Below are 18,902 nucleotides of genomic sequence, written 5' to 3' on the forward strand. Positions count from 1 at the left end.
AGGACCTGGTTTTTTTATTCGTTCTGGGATATGGGCGTCGCTGGTGAGGCCAGCATTTATTGCCCATCCCTAATTGCCCTTGAGAAGGTGGTGGTGAGCCGCCTTCTTGAACCGCTGCAGTCTGTGTGGTGAAGGTTCTCCCACAGTGCTGTTAGGAAGGGAGTTCCAGGATTTTGACCCAGCGACGATGAAGGAACGGCCGATATATATCCAAGTCAGGATGGTTTGTGATTTGGTGTAGAACTTGGAGGTGATGGTGTTCACATGCACCTGCTGCCCTTGTCCTTTTAGATCATAGAAGTTTGGGAGGTGCTGTCGAGGAACCTCAGCTCATTGGAATCAAATTGAAAGACACATTGACAGAGGCCTGGGAACAGTTAGTCGAAAGCACACAATATAGGAAACCTAATCAGGCAGGACAGAGAGAAAGTCTTTAAACACAAGTGTTTGTCAGGCATGATGCTGAGCCCTATTTTCAGTGCCCAACAGCCAAGAGTGTCTGAGGACAGATACCTCCTGCTTTCTCCATCATGGAGAGAGGAAAGGCTGAGTTAAACTTATCCAGGTTGAAACCCAGAACTGCCTGGGGACTGAGTCCAGTGCACAACTGACTGAGCTACTCAGTGCTCAGCCAGACAGGAGAAATAACTTCGGAACTGGAGCAAAGATAAATAAATAAACAAAAATGTGTAAAGGGTTAAAAATGGAACAGACCTGGAAGATGATTCTGCCTGGCCGAGCTGGCTGCAACCAGCCCTTAATTGATTGGTTTGGTAAAAGGCAGGTGACACTTTCTGTCAATAAATCTGAGCCCACACATCACCCTGACCTTTGCCTCAATGATTTCAAGTGGTTTCGATTGAGCAACGAGTCTGATTCTGGTCAACTCAGGTCAACTTTAGAACAAAAATCAGAAACAAGGCCAGTTCACTTCTCCCCAGTGAGCTCCGACTGATTAATTCCTTATTTACGGCTGTTTCAAATTGAAAACACAAGTAGAACTAAAGCCAGGCTTAAAATTCACCCACGGCATGGAGCAAGGCAATGTATTCTGGGCTGTCAGTTAAACAGCTTTGATTTCATCTTCCTTGCAAAATGTCAGAACACGGAGAGATTGGATTAAGGACCCACAGAAAGCAGAGACTCTGAACAGGCACAGGACAATCTGAACAATTGTATATTTGATCCAAATAGAGGTTTTCAATGGATCAATCTCCTTCCCACGTGTTTGCATAATGTCAAAATTCAATAAACTAAATAATTTCTCATTCATTTCCATAATAAAGGATTCCAATGGACCAAACCAAAAGAGGAGACTTTGAGGTAACCTAATGAAAGTCAGCTTGGCTCAGTTGGTAGCACCCTTATCTCTGAGGCAGAAGGGGTTGTAGTTAATACAAAGGAGGAATGCATCAAAATGCAAGATGACATTAATGTTAATTGTATGATTTATATCAATGAGTGTTAATTGTGTTCAGGTGGTGGGTATCAATTGGGGATGCTCTGGTATCCTTTGTATAGGAGAGCTTATCTAGGGTGTGGGGTGTGTGTGAGGGGAATCTCTATGACTAAAAGCTTGGAAACAGCTAAAGACCAGGCTTTAGTATTCTATCCTTCACCACATGGCTATCTATTTATAACAATTAAGAAACTTGCAGATTGGGTGTGTAATTGCCAAATTAATTTCAATATAGATAAGTGTGAGGTGCTGCATTTTGGTAGGAAGAATAGGGAGGCCACATATTGCTTGGATAATAAGAGTCTAAATGGGGGAGGGGACTCTCAGGGTACAGATACACAAATCACTAAAAGTAGCTACACAGGTTAATAAGGCCATAAAAAAGGCAAACCAAGCACTGGTGTTCATTTCTAGAGGGATAGAATTGAAAAGCAGAGAAGTTATGTTAAACTTGTATAGAACCTTGGTTAGACCACACTTGGAGTATTGTGCACAGTTCTGGTCTCCGTATTATAGAAAGGGTATAGAGGCACTGGAGAAGGTGCAAAAAAGATTCACAAGGATGATACCAGAACTGAGAGGATACACTTATCAGGAAAGGCTGAACAGGCTGGAGCTCTTTTCTCTAGAAAAGAGAAGACTGAGGGGTGACCTGATAGAGGCCTTTAAGATAATGAAAGGGTTTGATAGGATAGACGTAGAGAAAATGTTTCCACTTATGTAGGAGTCTAAAACTAGAGTTCATGAATATGAAATAGTTACTAATAAATCGAATAGGGAATTCAGGAGAAACTTCTTTACCCAGAGAGTGGTTAGAATGTGGAACTCATTACCACAAGGAGTAGTTGAGGTGAATAGCATAGATACATTTAAGGGGAAGCTAGATAAACACATGAGGGAGAAAGGAATAGAAGGATATGCTGATGGGGTGGGAGGGAGGAGGCTCGTGTGGAGCATAAACACCGGCATAGACCAGTTGGGCCGAATGGCCTGTTTCTAAGTATCTAATCTAGGCTTTTGGTACAATATTGAGGGAGTATCACCCTGCTGGAAGTGCTCTTTTTTGGATAAGATGTCAAACTGAGTCCTGCCTGTTCAGCTGGATGGCAAAGGATCCCCTGGCACCATTTGAAGAAGATCAGGGAGCTTTCCTGATGTCCTGGCCAATATTCACCTCTCAACCAACGCCATCAAAACAGATTAACGGGTCATTAAAATCATTTGCTGTTCGTGGGACCTTGTTGTGTGCAAAATTGCTGCTGCCAACATATAACACCAGTGACTCTGCTTAAAAAAAAATTGGGGGTGAAACACTTTGGGATGTCCGGAGGATGTTAGAGGTGCTATATAAATGCAAGTTCTTTCTTTCTGTCTAGTTAAGTTTATGAAGGGAACTGATAAAAGTTGACCCAATTGTTTACTACGGTGAAAGATTCTAGAATACTGTGTGCAGTTTTGGTCTCCTTATTTAATAAAGGACATAATTGCTTTGGAGGCGGTTCAGAGAAGGTTCACTCGACTGATTCCTGGGATGAGGGGGTTATCTTATGAGGAAAGGTTGGACAAGTTGGGCCTATATACACTGGAGTTTAGAAGAATGAGAGGTGATCTTATTGAAACATGTAAGATCCTGAGGGGATGTTTCCCCTTGTGGAGAGACTAGAGGCCATAGCTTACAAATAAGGGGTCTCCCATTTAAGATGGAGATGAGGAGAAATTTTTTCTCTCTGAGGGTCGTGAGTCTGTGGGACTCCCCTCCCCAGAGAGCGGTGGAGGCAGGGGCATTGAATATTTTTAAGGCTGAGTTAGATAGATTCCTGATTAACAAGGGAGTCAAAGGTTATAGTGGGTAGACGGGAAAGTAGGGTTGAGGTCACAATCAGATCAGCCATGATCTTATCAAATGGCAGAGCAGACTCGAGGGGCCAAATGGCCTACTCCTGCTCTTAATTCGTATGTTTGTATTCAAATGCCGGGGGTGGGGGGGGGGCAAGTTGAATATTACTCAGCTCAGAGTATGAAAGAAAATCGAATTATTCCCCAAAGTGTAATCCTTTTGTGCAATAGATTACCAGGGAAGAGGACACTGAAGCAAACAATAACATCGGGCTTAAGAGGCAATTGGATGTGTTTCTGTAGAGGGAGATATCATGAAAAGATAAACAGATCCGTCAGAAAGGGACGAGCTTGTTGGGCATGATGACCTTTTTCTGTTCCAAAACGTAGCCCATGCTGGTGGAGAAGAGGTGGCGGCCATTTTGAGGCCCCGGCCTTGTTAGAATGTGGCAGGCCAACTGCGGACGCCCGACGCTCTTTGTCCTTAGGAATGTCAGTCGGCTGGGATGACGGCAGAGGCCAGAAGATAGGAGCTCGGAGGGTGAGGGGAGGGGCGACACCGAGCTGGGTCCAGGCCGCGCCAGCAGCGGCCTGCGGTATTTTCATGGAGTCAGGAGGAGCACTGCTGCTTCCACAAGGAAAAAAGTCGATCTTTAAAATTTTCCTGGCCGGCTCCGGATGGGAACGCCAGCGCACACGGGTGCTTGGAGCATGCATGCTCCGCCTATGTGTCCCTTAAAAATTGCTAACGGGGTGCTAGCTTACGTCATTAGGACCCTGTTGTGCATGGGAAAGAGGCCGACGGCTCGTTTCAGGCAGGTTCTTCGGCTGCCCAGAGGTAGGCCCCTGCAAAGGTTACAGCGGGCTAATGAGACTACACACCCCATTTTTAAAGAAAGACTTACATTTATATAGCACCTCTCACGACCTCAGGACATCCCAAAGCACTTTGCAGCCAATGACGTACTTTTTTTTGAAGTGTGGTCACTGTTGTAATGTAGGAAACGCAGCAACCAATTTATGCACAGCAAGATCCCACCAACAGTATTTAAATAAATGACCTGCTAATCTGTTTTTTAATGATGTTGGTTGAGGGATAAATATTGGCTAGAACATCAAGGAGAAACTCCTCTGTTCTTCTTCGAATGGTGCCATGGAATCTTTTATATCCTCGTGAGAGGGGCAGACAGGGTCTCGATTTAAAGTTGCATCCGAAAGACGGCGCCTCCAACAGCGTAGCACTCCCTCAGTACTGCACTGAGTGTCAGCCTGGATTTGTGCTTAAGTCTTTGGAGTGGGACTTGAACCCACAACCGTCTGACTCAGAGGCAAGCATGCTACCCACTGAGCCATGGCTGACATGCTGTTAGTGGCCCGTTGAGTTTGAAGCAACTTCCTATCTTTTCCCATGGTACAGAATTCCAATAGATCAAATTGCTTCACATTCACTCCCATTATATTGGAGTTTTGATCCAATCAGCATAATGTGTTCACCAGGCTTGAAGTGTATTGTGATACCAGCTTTGCAGTAATTCATGCTGAATGTATCCCCCAAAAAGACATTTCAGTATGGTGTAGAAGTTAAATTCAAGTTCCTGGAATGAATGGCCTGGGTCCCCTCCATCAGTACAGTGATTAAGAGTTGGCAAAGTCCATTGAATAAATAAGATTTCAATTGAATGTGCTTCCTCTGCTAAAATGAGGCGTGATATTATGAATGAAAAAACTCTGAGCCATTGTTTTGTTGTAGGCAATTTCTCTTTGTGCAGATGATGCATTTTTACAAGCATACAACTCAAACCAAGCCCCATTTTTAATGGGATCTGAATTCACCACTGGTCTGAAGTAGGCACTTGTTTTAGGGCATCCCTGATGCCTCATTATATGTATGGTACTTGCATATTGTTAACTAAACACTAGATGGCCCCCTAATAGGAGTAAGCACATTGTAGTGAGTACACTCTAATGGCTTCTCTTGTATTACTTTGTTATTCTTTGACAGAATCTTCTGGAGGGTCTGGAAATAAAAGCAGCTAGTTATTGCCACATCAATACGACTGTTTATTTCACATATAACAGCTCAGTGAGTAAATGCACCGGTAAAATACCAGTCCTGACCCCTTATTTTTGGTGAGTTACCTGCTCTTAGCCAGTGAGCCGCTTCTGCAATGAAAGGTTCAAGCCTCACTTCAGAACTTCATCACATAATCTAAGCAAGCACTTGGATACAGTATAGAGAGAGAGTACTGCACTGTTGGAGGTGCTAGGTCCCAAAGTTCCTGGAGAGCACAAGAAGTCTGATTTCCCCCCCCGGTGGGGCCTAAAATGTGGGTCAGAGCCCATTTCCGCTAAGATTCCATCCCACTTGTGCTACCCCTTTAAATTCTCATGGTGAGGACTGTGGACAGACCTTCTGCCCACCCTTCCCCCTACCACATCAAGGGGGCATGTCTGGAGCAGTTCCTGCGGTGCACCGGGAATTTCACCATTTACGCCCTTAAGAGGCCTCTCACCAGCTGACATGACACGAATCCTATTGAGGACCTTAAATAGCCCCAAACCTTTAGTCGGAGGGGAGGGGATTGATTGCCTTTCCCAAGAAGTCCACTTGCTCCATTTGGGAGCAGAAGAGATGAAGAACAAGGGTTTTTAGAGGACTCACTGGGCTTCCCCTCTGCCGTCCGATTGGCATGGCACTGCTCTGACATTCCAGATGGCATTTCAAGGTGGACATTACTAAGGCGCCCTTTGGGGCATAATGTGCCAGCCATGTTGGCAGAGCAAACCTCACAGGAATTTTGAGACTGCTGTCTTTTGGATGAGACCTCAAACTGAGTCTGCCATTTTAGGTGGATGTAAAAGATTCCAAGGAACTATAAAGATCCCAAGGCACCTTCAGAAGAGGAGGGAAGTAACTTGAAAAAAAAAGGCCACAATTTTCATCAGAGACCATTCGAAAAATTATAATTAGCTTTAATAACCCTTTACTTTCTTTTTTGGAATATTATTATTTAAAGGAGAAGGTAACATCAGGGATTGGTATTAAGAACGTTAAGTATTTACTCCTGATTGTGCACCATATTCTATTATTTTTTTTGTTTTTGAAAATCTATCTGTCGCACGTCAAAGGGTCACACATTGTCATATGCTGCATTCGCACCTGATTGGCTTAAATGCCATATTCGTAAAACAGCACCAAATTCGAACTAGGCTGGGTAAGGGACCTAACAATGAACACACAGCAAGTGGCTGCAAAAACTACCAATCAAGAAGTAGCAAGGAGATTAAAAAAAACTCCCAGTCAGGAATCAACAATCAGATCAAATAATTAATAAGGAGAAGGGTTCTGACTTAAAATACTTTTTGAAAATTCTTTCGGCCACCATCTTGTTTTATCAGTAATCTGAGGACAAAAATAAAGTTTGTCATTTAAAGATGACATAATCCACAACAAAATCAGTAAACGTCCCCAAACCACTGCCTTTTCTGTGTTTGGAATCTCTCCAACAACACTTCCCTCCAGCTCGTTCAGGTATCTGGTTCATCACGGACCAGAATTTGCTGGAGCACGGTATCTCGCGGTGTGCCCCGTTAGTTTTTGCCCTCTAAATTTCTGGGAGTGCGAGCTGATAATGGTGCAGCGAGGGAAACGGGGCTTCTGGGTCCTTAGTGAACGATGGGACAAACAGTCTATCTCCTTCAGCAACGAGATTTAAAGATTGAGAGAGAAACAGAGGAACGACGGAGAAGGAAATAGGGTGAGTTAGAGTCAAATCAGGTACAGAAAGAGAAATAAAGAGAGGGAAAGAAAGATTGGATTAAGAGAGAGAGAAAAAAAAGATAGAAAGGAAAAGTTAGAAAAAAATTTAAATTTAAAATTTTAAAAATCTCTAACAACAATTTACCACAAGCAGGAATGAAACTGCACAGTTTCAATTGTTCCCTTTCTGGGCCGGAGAGGTTGATTGGCATTGCAGGAACAGAAATCTCGTCATTAAAAGGGTCCTTACGCAGTTAAGTACCAGCCCTAACTTTCTGTGGTCAGTTTAACAGACAATTAATGCGCAAATGCAGCAATTTCTTGAAACTCACGGGAAGGTTGAGGGCGACCTCCCATTTTCGCAAGGCTAATGGTGGAGCGGCGCAAATCGTCCAGTAATTTGTGGCGATTCACAACTCACAGGGTATCTCTTCCCCGCCATAAGTTGCTGGGTTATTTACACAATAATAACAGTGAGCGCCATTTTGGCAGCAAATTCAGTTACCCTGAATCAAGAGGTTCTACCAGTTAGCAGACTGTGAAGCCTAGAATGCACCAGTGTCACTGCGTTAAAAAAAAAAGCTCCCACCATGCAGCCTAAGTCTCTTCCCGTTCTGACTCTACTGAACACCACCACATTTCGAAACAGAACATGCGGAACATGTTTTTTTTAATGATCGACAGCAAAATAAGCTCTTCCCACTCCCCTTTGTGTGAAGAAGTGCTTCCTGACATCACTCCAGAACGGCCTAGCTCTAATTTTAAGGTTATGCCCCCTTGTTCTGGACTCTCCCACCAGAGGAAATAGTTTCTCTCTATCGACCCTATCAACTCATTTAATCATCTTAAACACCTCAATTAGATCATCCCTTAATCTTCTATACTCGAGGGAATACAAGTCTAGTCTATGCAACCTGTCCTCATAATTTAAACCTTTGAGTCACATCTTTCAGGAAAATTGCAATCAAGGGAGAAGCTGTCTTTGGTTGGATAGTGATGTGAGAACTCGACTCTTGTATTCTCGACGGAACACTGGATCAGCTGATCAGGAGTGTGCACGCACCCCTGTTGATATCACCACATCAACAAGAAAGTTGCACGCAACACCTCTTCTTCAGACAGGAAGAAAAGCAAAGCTACAAAGTGGGAGAATCTCCGTCCCCCTTTGCGGAAGGAAAGGCAGCCTCAGCAACAGCTGATAGAGATAGGAACAGGGAACCAAATCAGCAGGGCAGGAAGTTTACTTCATGGCATTACTTAAAGAACCACCGGGTGTTATAGTTCACTTTTACATTCTGGATGAGTAATCGTAGTCATTGTATTTCTTTTCTCCGCAGAGCACGCATAGGAATTGTTCTCTGGACTTGGGGGTAGAGCTGAGAGTAGCTGAGGGGAGAATGGATTACCACCAGTGAGCTTAGATGAAACTGGACGCCAGGAACATAGGAACAGGAGGAGGCGATTAAACCCCTCGAGCCAGTTCCACCTTTCAATTAGATCATTACTGATCTGTATCTTAATTCCATCGACCTACCTTGGTTCTGTAACCCTTAATACCCTCGCCTAACAAAAATCGATCAATCTGTTTTGAAATTTTCAATTGACTCCTAGCCTCAACAGCTTTTTGGGGGAGAGAGTTCCAGATTTCCACTCCCCTTTGTGTGAAGAAGTGCTTCCTGACATCACCCCTGAACGGCCTAGCTCTACTGTCAGTTACACACACGGAGTGGGGCGGGGGGGGTCAGTCCGAAATTAACAGATGGAAAATTGTGAGTATTACTCCCACGATTTCATGAAATGCACCAGGCTTCACATCAAGAGTGCATGTTCATAGAATCCACCTGCAAAAGTCTTTTAAAAAAAAAAGTACAATTTTCTTGCTTAATTTTATATCATATTAGGTGGGGACTTTAGCTAGTAAAATGTTCAGTGATCACGGGCAAATCAAATCGCAGAACTCAAGACGTGATCCTACTCTCTGTCCCATTTCTGCCCCACCCCCTGCCCCATCCTCTGCCCCACTCTCTGTCCCATCCTCTGTCCCTCCCTCTGTCCCTCCCTCTGCCCCCTCCCTATGCCCCACCCCCCAACCCAGCACCACCCTCTACCCCATCCCTTATAGACAAGCCCACTGAACAACGGATTTCACAGGAATAACAGTGACCAAAATAATGGTAGAAATGACTCAATCGCAGGTTAGAAAAACAGAGTTTGCCTGTTATTCAATCCCAGTGAACCCGTGACCTTGGATATAGGCAACAGCAACTGGCTCACCTGCCCTCCCAAACTGAACCTGCCCCATCTCCTAAATTCCTGGCTTTGTGACACCAACTGGGAGAATACTCTGGAGGGGATGTACAGAGGAGAGTTGTAACTCTAGTTAGGAGTTATTTAACTGTTTCAACATTGATTATGTGGCGTGATTCAGCGCTGTATCTGTGTAATCAGAGCTGGTTTATGTGTATTGCGTGTCCCTCCGCAATTAGCAGGAACATAAGAGTGAAATTCAAAACCACGAACATAGCCGTTTAGTAATTACAGAGCAGGGCACATAGCAACCATCACTGTGTTATAAAATGTAACAGGCCTTGGTCTTTGGGAATCGTGACCGGGTTTGTTTCTGTAATTTTCTATGCAGTCTCAGCGTCGGGTCTAGCATAGGGGTTGCCAACTCTGGTTGGACGTATTCCTGGAGGTTTCATCACATGACCTCCTGCCTCCAACCGCCCTGCCCCCCACACTCCCGCCATTGGACGCCCAACACGTCCACCCTCACGGTGCGCCGCCTTCCCACGCCAATCAGAAAGCAAACAGACTCTTCATCACTCAATTACATGATTCTTGACTCTTAGCCAAGTCGCCTTTTTTCCCATGTCCGATATTTTTATAACTAATAAACAAAAGTGTACAAAGGAAATAAAAAAAACGCACCTCTATGATTTTTATCCAGGGTTGCTCGCAGCAGTGTCCTGAAGATTAATCTTCAATTCCTGGAGCCTCCAGGCCAATCCTGGAGAGTTGGCAACCCTAGTTTAGCATGAGTTAGTTGTCCGTTTTGCACTGTCTCAGCAATGCACCATACTCTAAATCGTAGCAGGGCACAGCTGTTTCTTTCATCGAGAAACCAGGGTGAAGACCCAAGGCCCAAAGTGCATGACACCAGCTGGATTGAAAAGATTAGGAGAGGAGATGAGAAAGAAAGACTTGCATTTCTATAGCACCTTTCACAACCTCAGGACGTCCCAAAGCACTTTATAGCGAATTAGATTTTGAACCGTAGTCACTGTTGTAATATAGGAAACGAGGCAGCCAATTTGTGCACAGCAAGGTCTTACAAAAAGCAATGCGATAATGACCAGATCATGTGTGTTAGTGGTGTTGGTTGAGGGGTAAATATTGGCCAGGACACCAGGGAGAACTCCCCTGATCTTCTTCAAAATAGTGCCATGGGATCTTTTTTAAGTCCACCCGAGAGAGTGGATTGGGCATTGATTTAACATATTATCCGAAAGGTGGCACCTCCGACAGTGCAGCACCCCCTCAGTACTGCTCTGAAGTGTCAGCCGAGATTATGTGCTCAAGTCTCTGGAATGGGACTTGACCCCACCTCTTTCTGACTTGAGCCTGTTCCCCCATCAATTAGATCATGGCTGATCTGTACCTCAACTACATCTACCCACCTTGGTTCCGTAACCCTTAATACCGTTGCACCAATCAAGGGGAAAAGGGGTGAACATTGAGAAGACAATGCTGCACCCCAACAGTGGAGTTCAGAGAGCGTTTACAAATTGCTCAAGGTGTCTGCGTACCATTTGTGATGTTGTCTGCCCCCCTCAATTAAATAATGTCGCTCACTCACAGGCTCTCATTGTTCTTTTCATCTGTGAATATTGTGCTCGTCAAGATGAAGGATGTCAGTATTGGGAAAGGATCAATTTTCCTTTCTGGCTGCGTCAGTGTTAACCTCGAGCACTCCTAGGTCAGGTTTAGCATGTAAAGGGTAACCTTGCAGCCCAACTCTGCCCTAAACTCAGGACAACCCCCTCCGACTGCATCAGTGCGACATTTTTCCATTTCCCAAGCCCAGCATCCTGTTGCATCTCTGAGTGAGATTGGCATTTGAGTGCCATGGGCCTGTGCGCACTGGCAACTGGGTTGAGACTGGGTTTAGGGAGGGAATTCCAGAGCTTAGGGCCTAGGCAGCTCAAGGCACGGCCGCCAATGGTGGAACGAAGAAAATTGGGGATGTGCAAGAGGCCAGAATTGGAGGAGCGCAGAGATCTTGGAGGGTTGTAGGGCTGGAGGAGGTTACAGAGATAGGGAGGGGCGAGGCCATGGAGGGATTTGAAAACAAGGATGAGAATTTTAAAATCGAGGCGTTGCCGGACCGGGAGCCAATGTAGGTCAACGAGCACAGGGGTGATGAGTGAACGGGACTTGGTGCGAGTTAGGATACGGGCAGCAGAGTTTTGGATGTGCTCAAGTTTATGGAGGGTGGAAGATGGGAGGCTGTTCAGGAGAGTATTGGAATAGTCCAGTCTAGAGGTAACAAAGGTATGGATGAGGGTTTCAGCAGCAGATGAGCTGAAGCAGGGGCGGAGACGGGCGATGTTACGGAGGTGGAAGTAGGCGGTCTTGGTGATGAAGTGGATATGGTTTTGGAAGCTCATCTCAGATTATTTAGGTCACAGGCACACGTGATGTGTGTCAAGTGTTGGTAGTCACTAAAAACTTCCTTTAACGTCCCTCACCGTGTTAAATGCGGAGTAAGCATTACAGCAATGATGTTAAAGTGCAGTTACGTACCTGTTGATAAATCTTCTACTTGCACTTTCAAAGTGATGTGCTTGCTTCAGTAACTCCTTGTAGGCTTGGTTACCATCAGTTTAATATTAATTCATGGACCTGAACCTTAACACTGGTCGAGATTAGATCTATAAACCACCACCACTTAGGTCACAGTTCCGTATGTCTTGTTAATTATATACATGTGTGAAAAAACATTACGAACTCCCCAGTTGGTTGATTTGGTAAATGTACTGTGTGCTGTGGAACTGAGCTACACAAGAGATCAGGTAGTGGGACATATATCTTTGTCGGAAAGATGTCACACTCAAATGATCTGATGGCGGCTTTAGTGCATCATGCATTTGGCAAATCTTTCTCTTTAAATCAAGATCGTGCCCCTCCCTCCCTCCCTCCCCTATTATTTATTCCTTTTTGACCAATTTTACGGCCCGTATCCGAACTCGCACTAAGTCCCGTTCACCCACCACCCCTGTGCTCACATTGGCTCCCAGTCCAGCAACACCTCGATTTTAAAATTCTCATCCTTGTTTTCAAATCCCTCCATGTCCTCTCCTCTCCCTATCTCTGTAACCTCCTCCAGCTCTACAACCCTCCGAGATCTCTGCGCTCCTCCAATTCTGGCCTCTTGTACATCCCCGATTTTAATCGCTCCACCATTGGTGACCGTGCCTTCAGCTGCCTAGGCCCTAAGCTCTGGAATTCCCTCCCTAAACCTCTCCGCCTCTCTCTCCTCCTTTAAGATGCTCCTTAAAACCTACCTCTTTGACCAAGCTTTTGGTCACCTGTCCTAATATCTCCTTATGTGGCTCAGTGTCAAATTTTGTCTGATTACTCTCCTGCGAAGTGCCTTGGGATGTTTTACTGCATTAAAGGCGCTATATAAATGCAAGTTGTTGTTGACAATTTTTCCCCGCCAACTTTCCCCCTTCCCCCTTCTCCCTTCGTAGACAGTGAACCCTTCCTGGGCTACGGCTCTCCACAGTTGCCCAGTCCCCTCAGCTACCTCACTCAAGTGACCATTCCTCACGTGTGAGCCCAGGCGGTGAGTGTTGACCTGCTATTCAACCACACGAGCCTCACGGTCAAGTCCGATCCTGACCCCCTCCGCCCAACCTCCGCACATGCACAGTTACACCCAAGGGTCGCTGGATAACGATCGGGAGCTGACTGACTCCCCCCCCACCCCCCCCTCATTGTCTCTATCCAGTCACTTCCTGTTCAGCAACTTACCTGCTCGCTACATCATTGCAAACACCAATCAACGGCTCAGAGTGACGGCAAAAGCATTTTTGTTGCGTAAATTCTTGCATATTTTTAAACATGCTAAAACACTCCCCCACCCCTCCCCCCCTCAATTTTCTCCCCTCTATTGTGTTTCAAATTTCTCCCTTCCTGTCACAGCTGAGTCCCGCTGGAATCCAGTTCTACAGATAACAGCAGCTCATAAGAACATAAGAAATAGGAGCAGGAGTAGGCCATACGGCCCCTCGAGCCTGCTCCACCATTCATGGAGTTGAGGCTGATCTTCAACCTCAACTCCACTTTCCCGCCCGATCCCCATATCTCTTGATTCCCTTAGAGTCCAAAAATCCATCGATCTCAGCCTTGAATATACTCAATGACTCAGCATCCAAAGCCCTCTGGGGTAGAGAATTCCAAAGATTCACAACCCTCTGAGTGAAGAAATTCCTCCTCATCTCAGTCCTAAATGGCCGACCCCTTATCCTGAGACTATGCCCCCTAGTTCTAGACTCTCCAGCCAGGGGAAACAGCCTCTCAGCATCCACCCTGTCAAGCCCTCTCAGAATCTTATACGTTTCAATGAGATCACCTCTCATTCTTCTAAACTCCAGAGAATATAGGCCCATTCTACTCAATCTCTCCTCATAGGACAACCCTCTCATCCCAGGAATCAATCCAGTGAACCTTGGTTCCACCACCTCCAAGGCAAGTATATCCGTCCTTAGGTAAGGAGACCAAAACTGCACACAGTACTCCAGCTCCTTCCACCCACCCCCCCGACAAGCCACCATTGATGCCAACTTGGAAGTTACATTGCGGGAGTGGGATTAAGGCATACTGACTCACCCCCCCCACCCCCCGCCCCTAACCCCAATGCTTTGCCCACCTCTCCCCACCCACCCACACAAAAAAAGAACTCGCATTTCTACAGCGCCTTTCAGGATGTCCCAAAGTATTTTACAGCCAACGAAGTACTTGTTTAAAGTGTAGTCACTGTTGTAATGTAGGAAACGCGGCAGCCAATTTGCGCACAGCAAGATCCCACAAGCAGCAATGTGATAATGACCAGATCATCTGTTTTAGTGATGTCAGTTGAAGGATAAATATTGGCCTTCCACCCCTTGCTTGCCTCCTGATTCCCAATATTCCACCTGCTTTCCCTCCGCACCCCCCCCCCCCCCACCTCCATACCAGATTCCCGCTGATCGGATGCATCCCATCCGCAGCTGTTGAAGTCTTCAGTGCTGCGGTTTCTAGTCAGGGTGCACGTGACACCCGCAAAAATGATTGTTTTCACAAAAAGACGTTTCGCTGGTGGTAGCTGACGGCATTAAGATCAAGCGATCTGATTTTCCATGTTCCAGAGAATTGGCTCTTTGCTCTTTGTGGCGCTTGGACCTCGGGAAATCAGTTGATTCGACTGGCAGCAGAGATCAAGTGGGGTCGCTAGGCAACAAATCCCAGGAGTGAACTCACCCGACCAAAGTAATCTCAGCCCAGTTAATGCTGGGCCAGCAAGTCAGGGCCTACGGCCCCCTGATACCTCGCCAAAGACCAGACAGACCAGACGGAGAGCACATATAAGCTATTCGACTGCAGATGGCATCGCCACTCACCCAATGTACAAACGTACAAAATGCACGGGCAGGAACATTTCTGCCATCAAGCCTGCCACACACCATGATGGCCGAACCATCATGACTAAACATTTCTTCCCGACCCCCGACCCCCGCAGCGATGTAATCTCCTGAGAGAGGCAAAAAAACCAGAAGGAAATACCCAGGGCCAATAAGGGAGAAAACACTCTGGCCAATTCCTCGCCGACCCCGTCGGGTGATCGACACCAGTCCAGGAGATCACACGGACCAAGTGTTATCTATAAAGACACTAACCTTCTATATGATGTGATCTCTGCCTCAGTCAGGAACCGGTCCAGCTCCCTCTTGAAGGCAGAGAGTCAGCACCCACCACACCAGCCGGCAATAGAGGGGTCACCCTCTTGCAATCAGGAGCATAAAAGCTTTCCCCCTTCCCTTTCCGGTTCGAGCAACAGGGGCCACTGAGACTAATTGTACCACTGTCTAATTAAGATCAGCTAACAGAGGCCAGGAAGCAGGAAGACCTTCCTGGTCTCTGCTGGGTCATTAGGTTACTGCACACAAGGGGAATGGTCTTATGCCTGTATTTCCCCCACTCACCCTCCCATGCAATAAAGTCTGACTTTCCCCCCACATACCACAAGATGGCAATGCCAATTAGGATGTCAAGCACAGAAAATGAAGGAGGGATGGAGGGGAAGAGGGGCGGGGGGGGGGGGGATGCAAGGCGAATCGAGGGCAAAACACCCTCTTACATTAGTCTGTAAACCTGGTAAAACCTATACCATGGGTAAAGATAATCACTTAAAGGGGCATAGCATAGATGCATTTAGGGGGATGTTGGATAAACACGTGAGGGAGAAAGGAATAGAAGGATATGCTGATAGGGTGAGATGAAGTAGGGAGGGAGGAGGCTCGTGTGGAGCATAAACACTGGCATAGACTGTAGGGCCGAATGGCCTGTTTCTGTGCTGTAAATTCTATGCAGTCTTTAGTATGAAAAGATAGTTGGCAAGTATTTTTCAGATTCTCTCCCTCCTTTCCTTTCCTGACTCTCACTGATGCCAAAAGCCCTCCAGTAACCAACCTAACCATGTATTCTTCATGTATAAGTCTAGACAGTCAGCTATTCCACCATGGCAGGGGTGAAAAACCTGCCTTGACATTCACAGGCATACGCTTTCCAGCAGGAATGACTGGATTGTGATCAAGAACAGGAACCCTGGCTGATTTCCCCTCTCCCCCCCCGCTTAGCCCATTAGCCCAGGGACCAGTTATAGTTCCCACACCGCTGCCCTAAATGGGCCATGCAAGCATAACATCACCACTCAGATGTGATATGAGCACGGTGAAAATTACACATAGTACTTTGCTTCCCTCAACGGAAAAGGCACTGCCCCTTTAAATAGGAGGAGGATGTCAAAATGAGTTGGTTAACCAGAATGAATACAATGGGTGTAGATAAAAACTGGATTAGGGTTTGCAATTTATTTTTTGCGTTTGCCAGTGATTACCTAGTTGATCACTCAGGTGGTGCGAGCAAACGATCAGGGCTTAAAGTGACTGACGAGGAAGGGGTAGAGTTTCCGCTTTGGGTGCAATCGGGAAATTCCGTCCAAAATGCGTTGATTAGGTTACGCTTCAGGTTTACACCAAAATTCATTTCTATAATCACACACGTAAAATCTTCCGTGAACCAGCGCAATCGGGCAGCGTAATAGAACAGAATTGCTGCTTTTCTCCCCTTTCCATTAAAAAGTATTCCTTGATGTATTTGAGAGTGGTAACCTGGTTCAGTTTTATTAATACAGCTGAAAGTGGGTTTATCAGCAAAAATAAGTATTTTTAATAAGTGTCCAGTCCTCCACCTGTGAGTAACCAGATTTAAAATCACTGAAAATGACTTAAAAAAACTACACTGAACCATTTAATAGTTTCATTGGTGTACACCAGTCAGTTTCTCAGTGAGTGAAATATTTTTTGATATGAGAAAACGTTTAAAAGTGCCGACTAGTGCCTGTGCGCCTAAGAAAATGAGCTCAATTTGAAGAGCCTTCCCGAACCAGCGCAATCGGTGGAATCTCACAATGTCGACCTGGGGGCGCGGCCAGTTTTGTGGGCGGGGCCTGATTGGGGCGGATTGAATCTTGAACCAGCGTAAAAGATCGCGGAAAACACGAACGAAAATGCATTTGGCGTAACTCAGTTACGTTTAAAATTCCCGATATCCTTTGCGCTGGTTCGGCCCATTCTGCCCAGATTGCACTGATATAACTAGCGGAAACTCCACCCCGTTATGTTTTCCCATCGTTGAAGTTCAGGTACAAATGTTTAGCACACTCTTGTAACAGTCCTCTGTTAACTCACCCAAAAAAACAGCGTGAATGCTCTAAGTATTTGTGCCTCGAGTTCAGTGAGCGGACAAGTTCGATCCCTTTTTCAATTAAAGTGCGATTGTGGGATTTTTGCCGGGTTTTAGGGGGATCACACTGCACCATTCTTTCCGAATCCTTAAAAAACAAAATAAAAACCAACAACCTTGATAATGATATTAGTTTGGAGAAACAAAAAGAGAAATGTGCCTTTAAACTTCCCTCAACTCTCTGGTTTGATCTTAAGACTCTGGCAGTGTCAGTGAAATATTACGGTTACTATGGTCTGGGCTACAGAACGGCACACAGGCAAAAAGGAAGGAGTGAGAGAGAGTCTTTCAGCCCTGGCTTAAAAAAAAATAAACAGGGTACCGGGAGAACCCTGCTCCGCGGCCCCTCAACGGGTTAAGTTGCATCTGTTTAACACACTTTCCATTTTTAGACTATTTCGCACAGATGCTGGTTTTCATCAAGCTCGCACACAGACACACAAAGGCAGGTCCCTTGGAATTTTGCCTCGTTCCGTTGTGGTGGAGAGTTCTCTCAGAGGCGACTATCAGCTCGAGCCTGTGAAATGGCTGAAGATTACTCTGGACTTTTACCCAGCTGTGCAGATAGCTTGTGCACTGTCAACCCTTCCCAAGGCCTCAGAATCTGCAGTCAGTGCTGCAGGGAGCGGGGGAGGGGGTGGTCCTTGATTGCTGGAAGAGCCACAGATTGAGAGAGAGAGAGAGAGAGAGAGAGAGAAAGGCAGTCTCCACCCGCTTCCAAGCCAACCAAACCGTTACTTCATGTGCTGTGCCTGTTCTGGAGTGAGCAGCTTTTTCGCATATATAAAAAAAATTCCTCCCTCACTGCCGGCTCTTTCAGTGTATATGGCCACGGTTCTTCGGTCTCCACGGCAGGCTGGCATGAGCGCCAACCAGGCAGCATGAAGGGCGGGCAGCAGCGGCCGGGCTGCGCGTGCCAGCATTTGTTCCGCAAGGTCCTGGCAAAGTGCGGATGTTGTTACAGAGTACGAGGTTAGTGACTTAAGCCTGTGTGTGTGTGTGTGTGTGTGTGTCTGGAATGATTGTGACTCCTCAGACTTTCAAACAGAGACATACCTCACACCTGTTTTGTCCATTTTCGACGAGCCTGGCGGTACTGTAATACTCTGGTTATCATGTCTGACAGCAACTTTTAAAAAATTGTCTGGCAGAATCCTGTCACAATCTGTGAGACGCTGTCGGAATCCTTACTAGGTCACTTAGATGTATTCCAAAAATCTGTAAGGATTTGAGAACGATCGCGTAAGAGAACGGGTATCTGTAAACAGTAGTTTTGGAGTGAATTGATCAAATAAAATCTTTTTTTGTTTGACTACTAGTGTAAATGAATAGCTCTCTCTCTCTGAAGTATTCTTTTAATAAAATTTGCAGGGCTCTGGGGAAAGAGCGGGGTGGGGGGGGAAGAGGAGGGAGTGGGACTAATTTAATAGCTCTTTCAAAGAGCTGGCACAGGCGCGATGGGCCGAATGGCCTCCTTCTGTGCTGTACGATTCCATGAACGCCAGCCACGCAAACCCAGGAAAGTCCCAGGTTCGATGCCTAGTCATGTGCCCGGGTTTGCTGATCTCAGCCACAGGGATGCAGAGAAGATGGCTGTAACTGGCCTGGGAGCCCTCGGGCTAGGGGGAAAGGGGAGAGTGGGAACCAACTGGGGGAGTCTTGGCTGATCGCTAAGCGGTGACCTCCTGCTAGAAAGCGCGCGTGTGTAGGCGTCAGGTGAGGAGAGAATCCGTCCCCGTCTGCAATGACCTACTTTATGTTTTGTACGTTTTTGCG

General features: G+C 46.1%; 1 protein-coding gene and 1 long non-coding RNA gene across 5 annotated transcripts in view; one reads left to right on the forward strand and one right to left on the reverse strand.

The window, feature by feature from the left end:
• The window catches only part of LOC137307273 (rho guanine nucleotide exchange factor 25-like), a 279,817-nt gene that overhangs the window by 83,514 nt on the left and 177,401 nt on the right, over nucleotides 1–18,902 (forward strand). Inside the window, exon 1 of one of the 4 annotated variants that reach the window (XM_067976717.1) lies at nucleotides 17,413–18,098. The exons of the other annotated variants lie outside the window; for them this stretch is intronic. Coding sequence (XP_067832818.1) covers nucleotides 18,008–18,098 — 91 coding nt within the window. The 5' untranslated portion in view covers nucleotides 17,413–18,007. Of the gene's footprint in view, nucleotides 1–17,412; nucleotides 18,099–18,902 lie in introns of those variants that run through there. 4 annotated transcript variants of the gene reach the window in all.
• LOC137307275 (uncharacterized) overlaps nucleotides 1–18,902 on the reverse strand; it is a 55,060-nt gene that overhangs the window by 32,446 nt on the left and 3,712 nt on the right. Inside the window, exons 2-3 of the long non-coding RNA XR_010959093.1 lie at nucleotides 18,183–18,344; nucleotides 17,072–17,214 (exon numbers count right to left, since the gene is read on the reverse strand). This is a non-coding gene — a long non-coding RNA (uncharacterized lncRNA). The remainder of the gene's footprint in view (nucleotides 1–17,071; nucleotides 17,215–18,182; nucleotides 18,345–18,902) is intronic.

Source organism: Heptranchias perlo, chromosome X (genome assembly GCF_035084215.1).
Source record: "Heptranchias perlo isolate sHepPer1 chromosome X, sHepPer1.hap1, whole genome shotgun sequence".
Classification (NCBI taxonomy): domain Eukaryota; kingdom Metazoa; phylum Chordata; class Chondrichthyes; order Hexanchiformes; family Hexanchidae; genus Heptranchias; species Heptranchias perlo.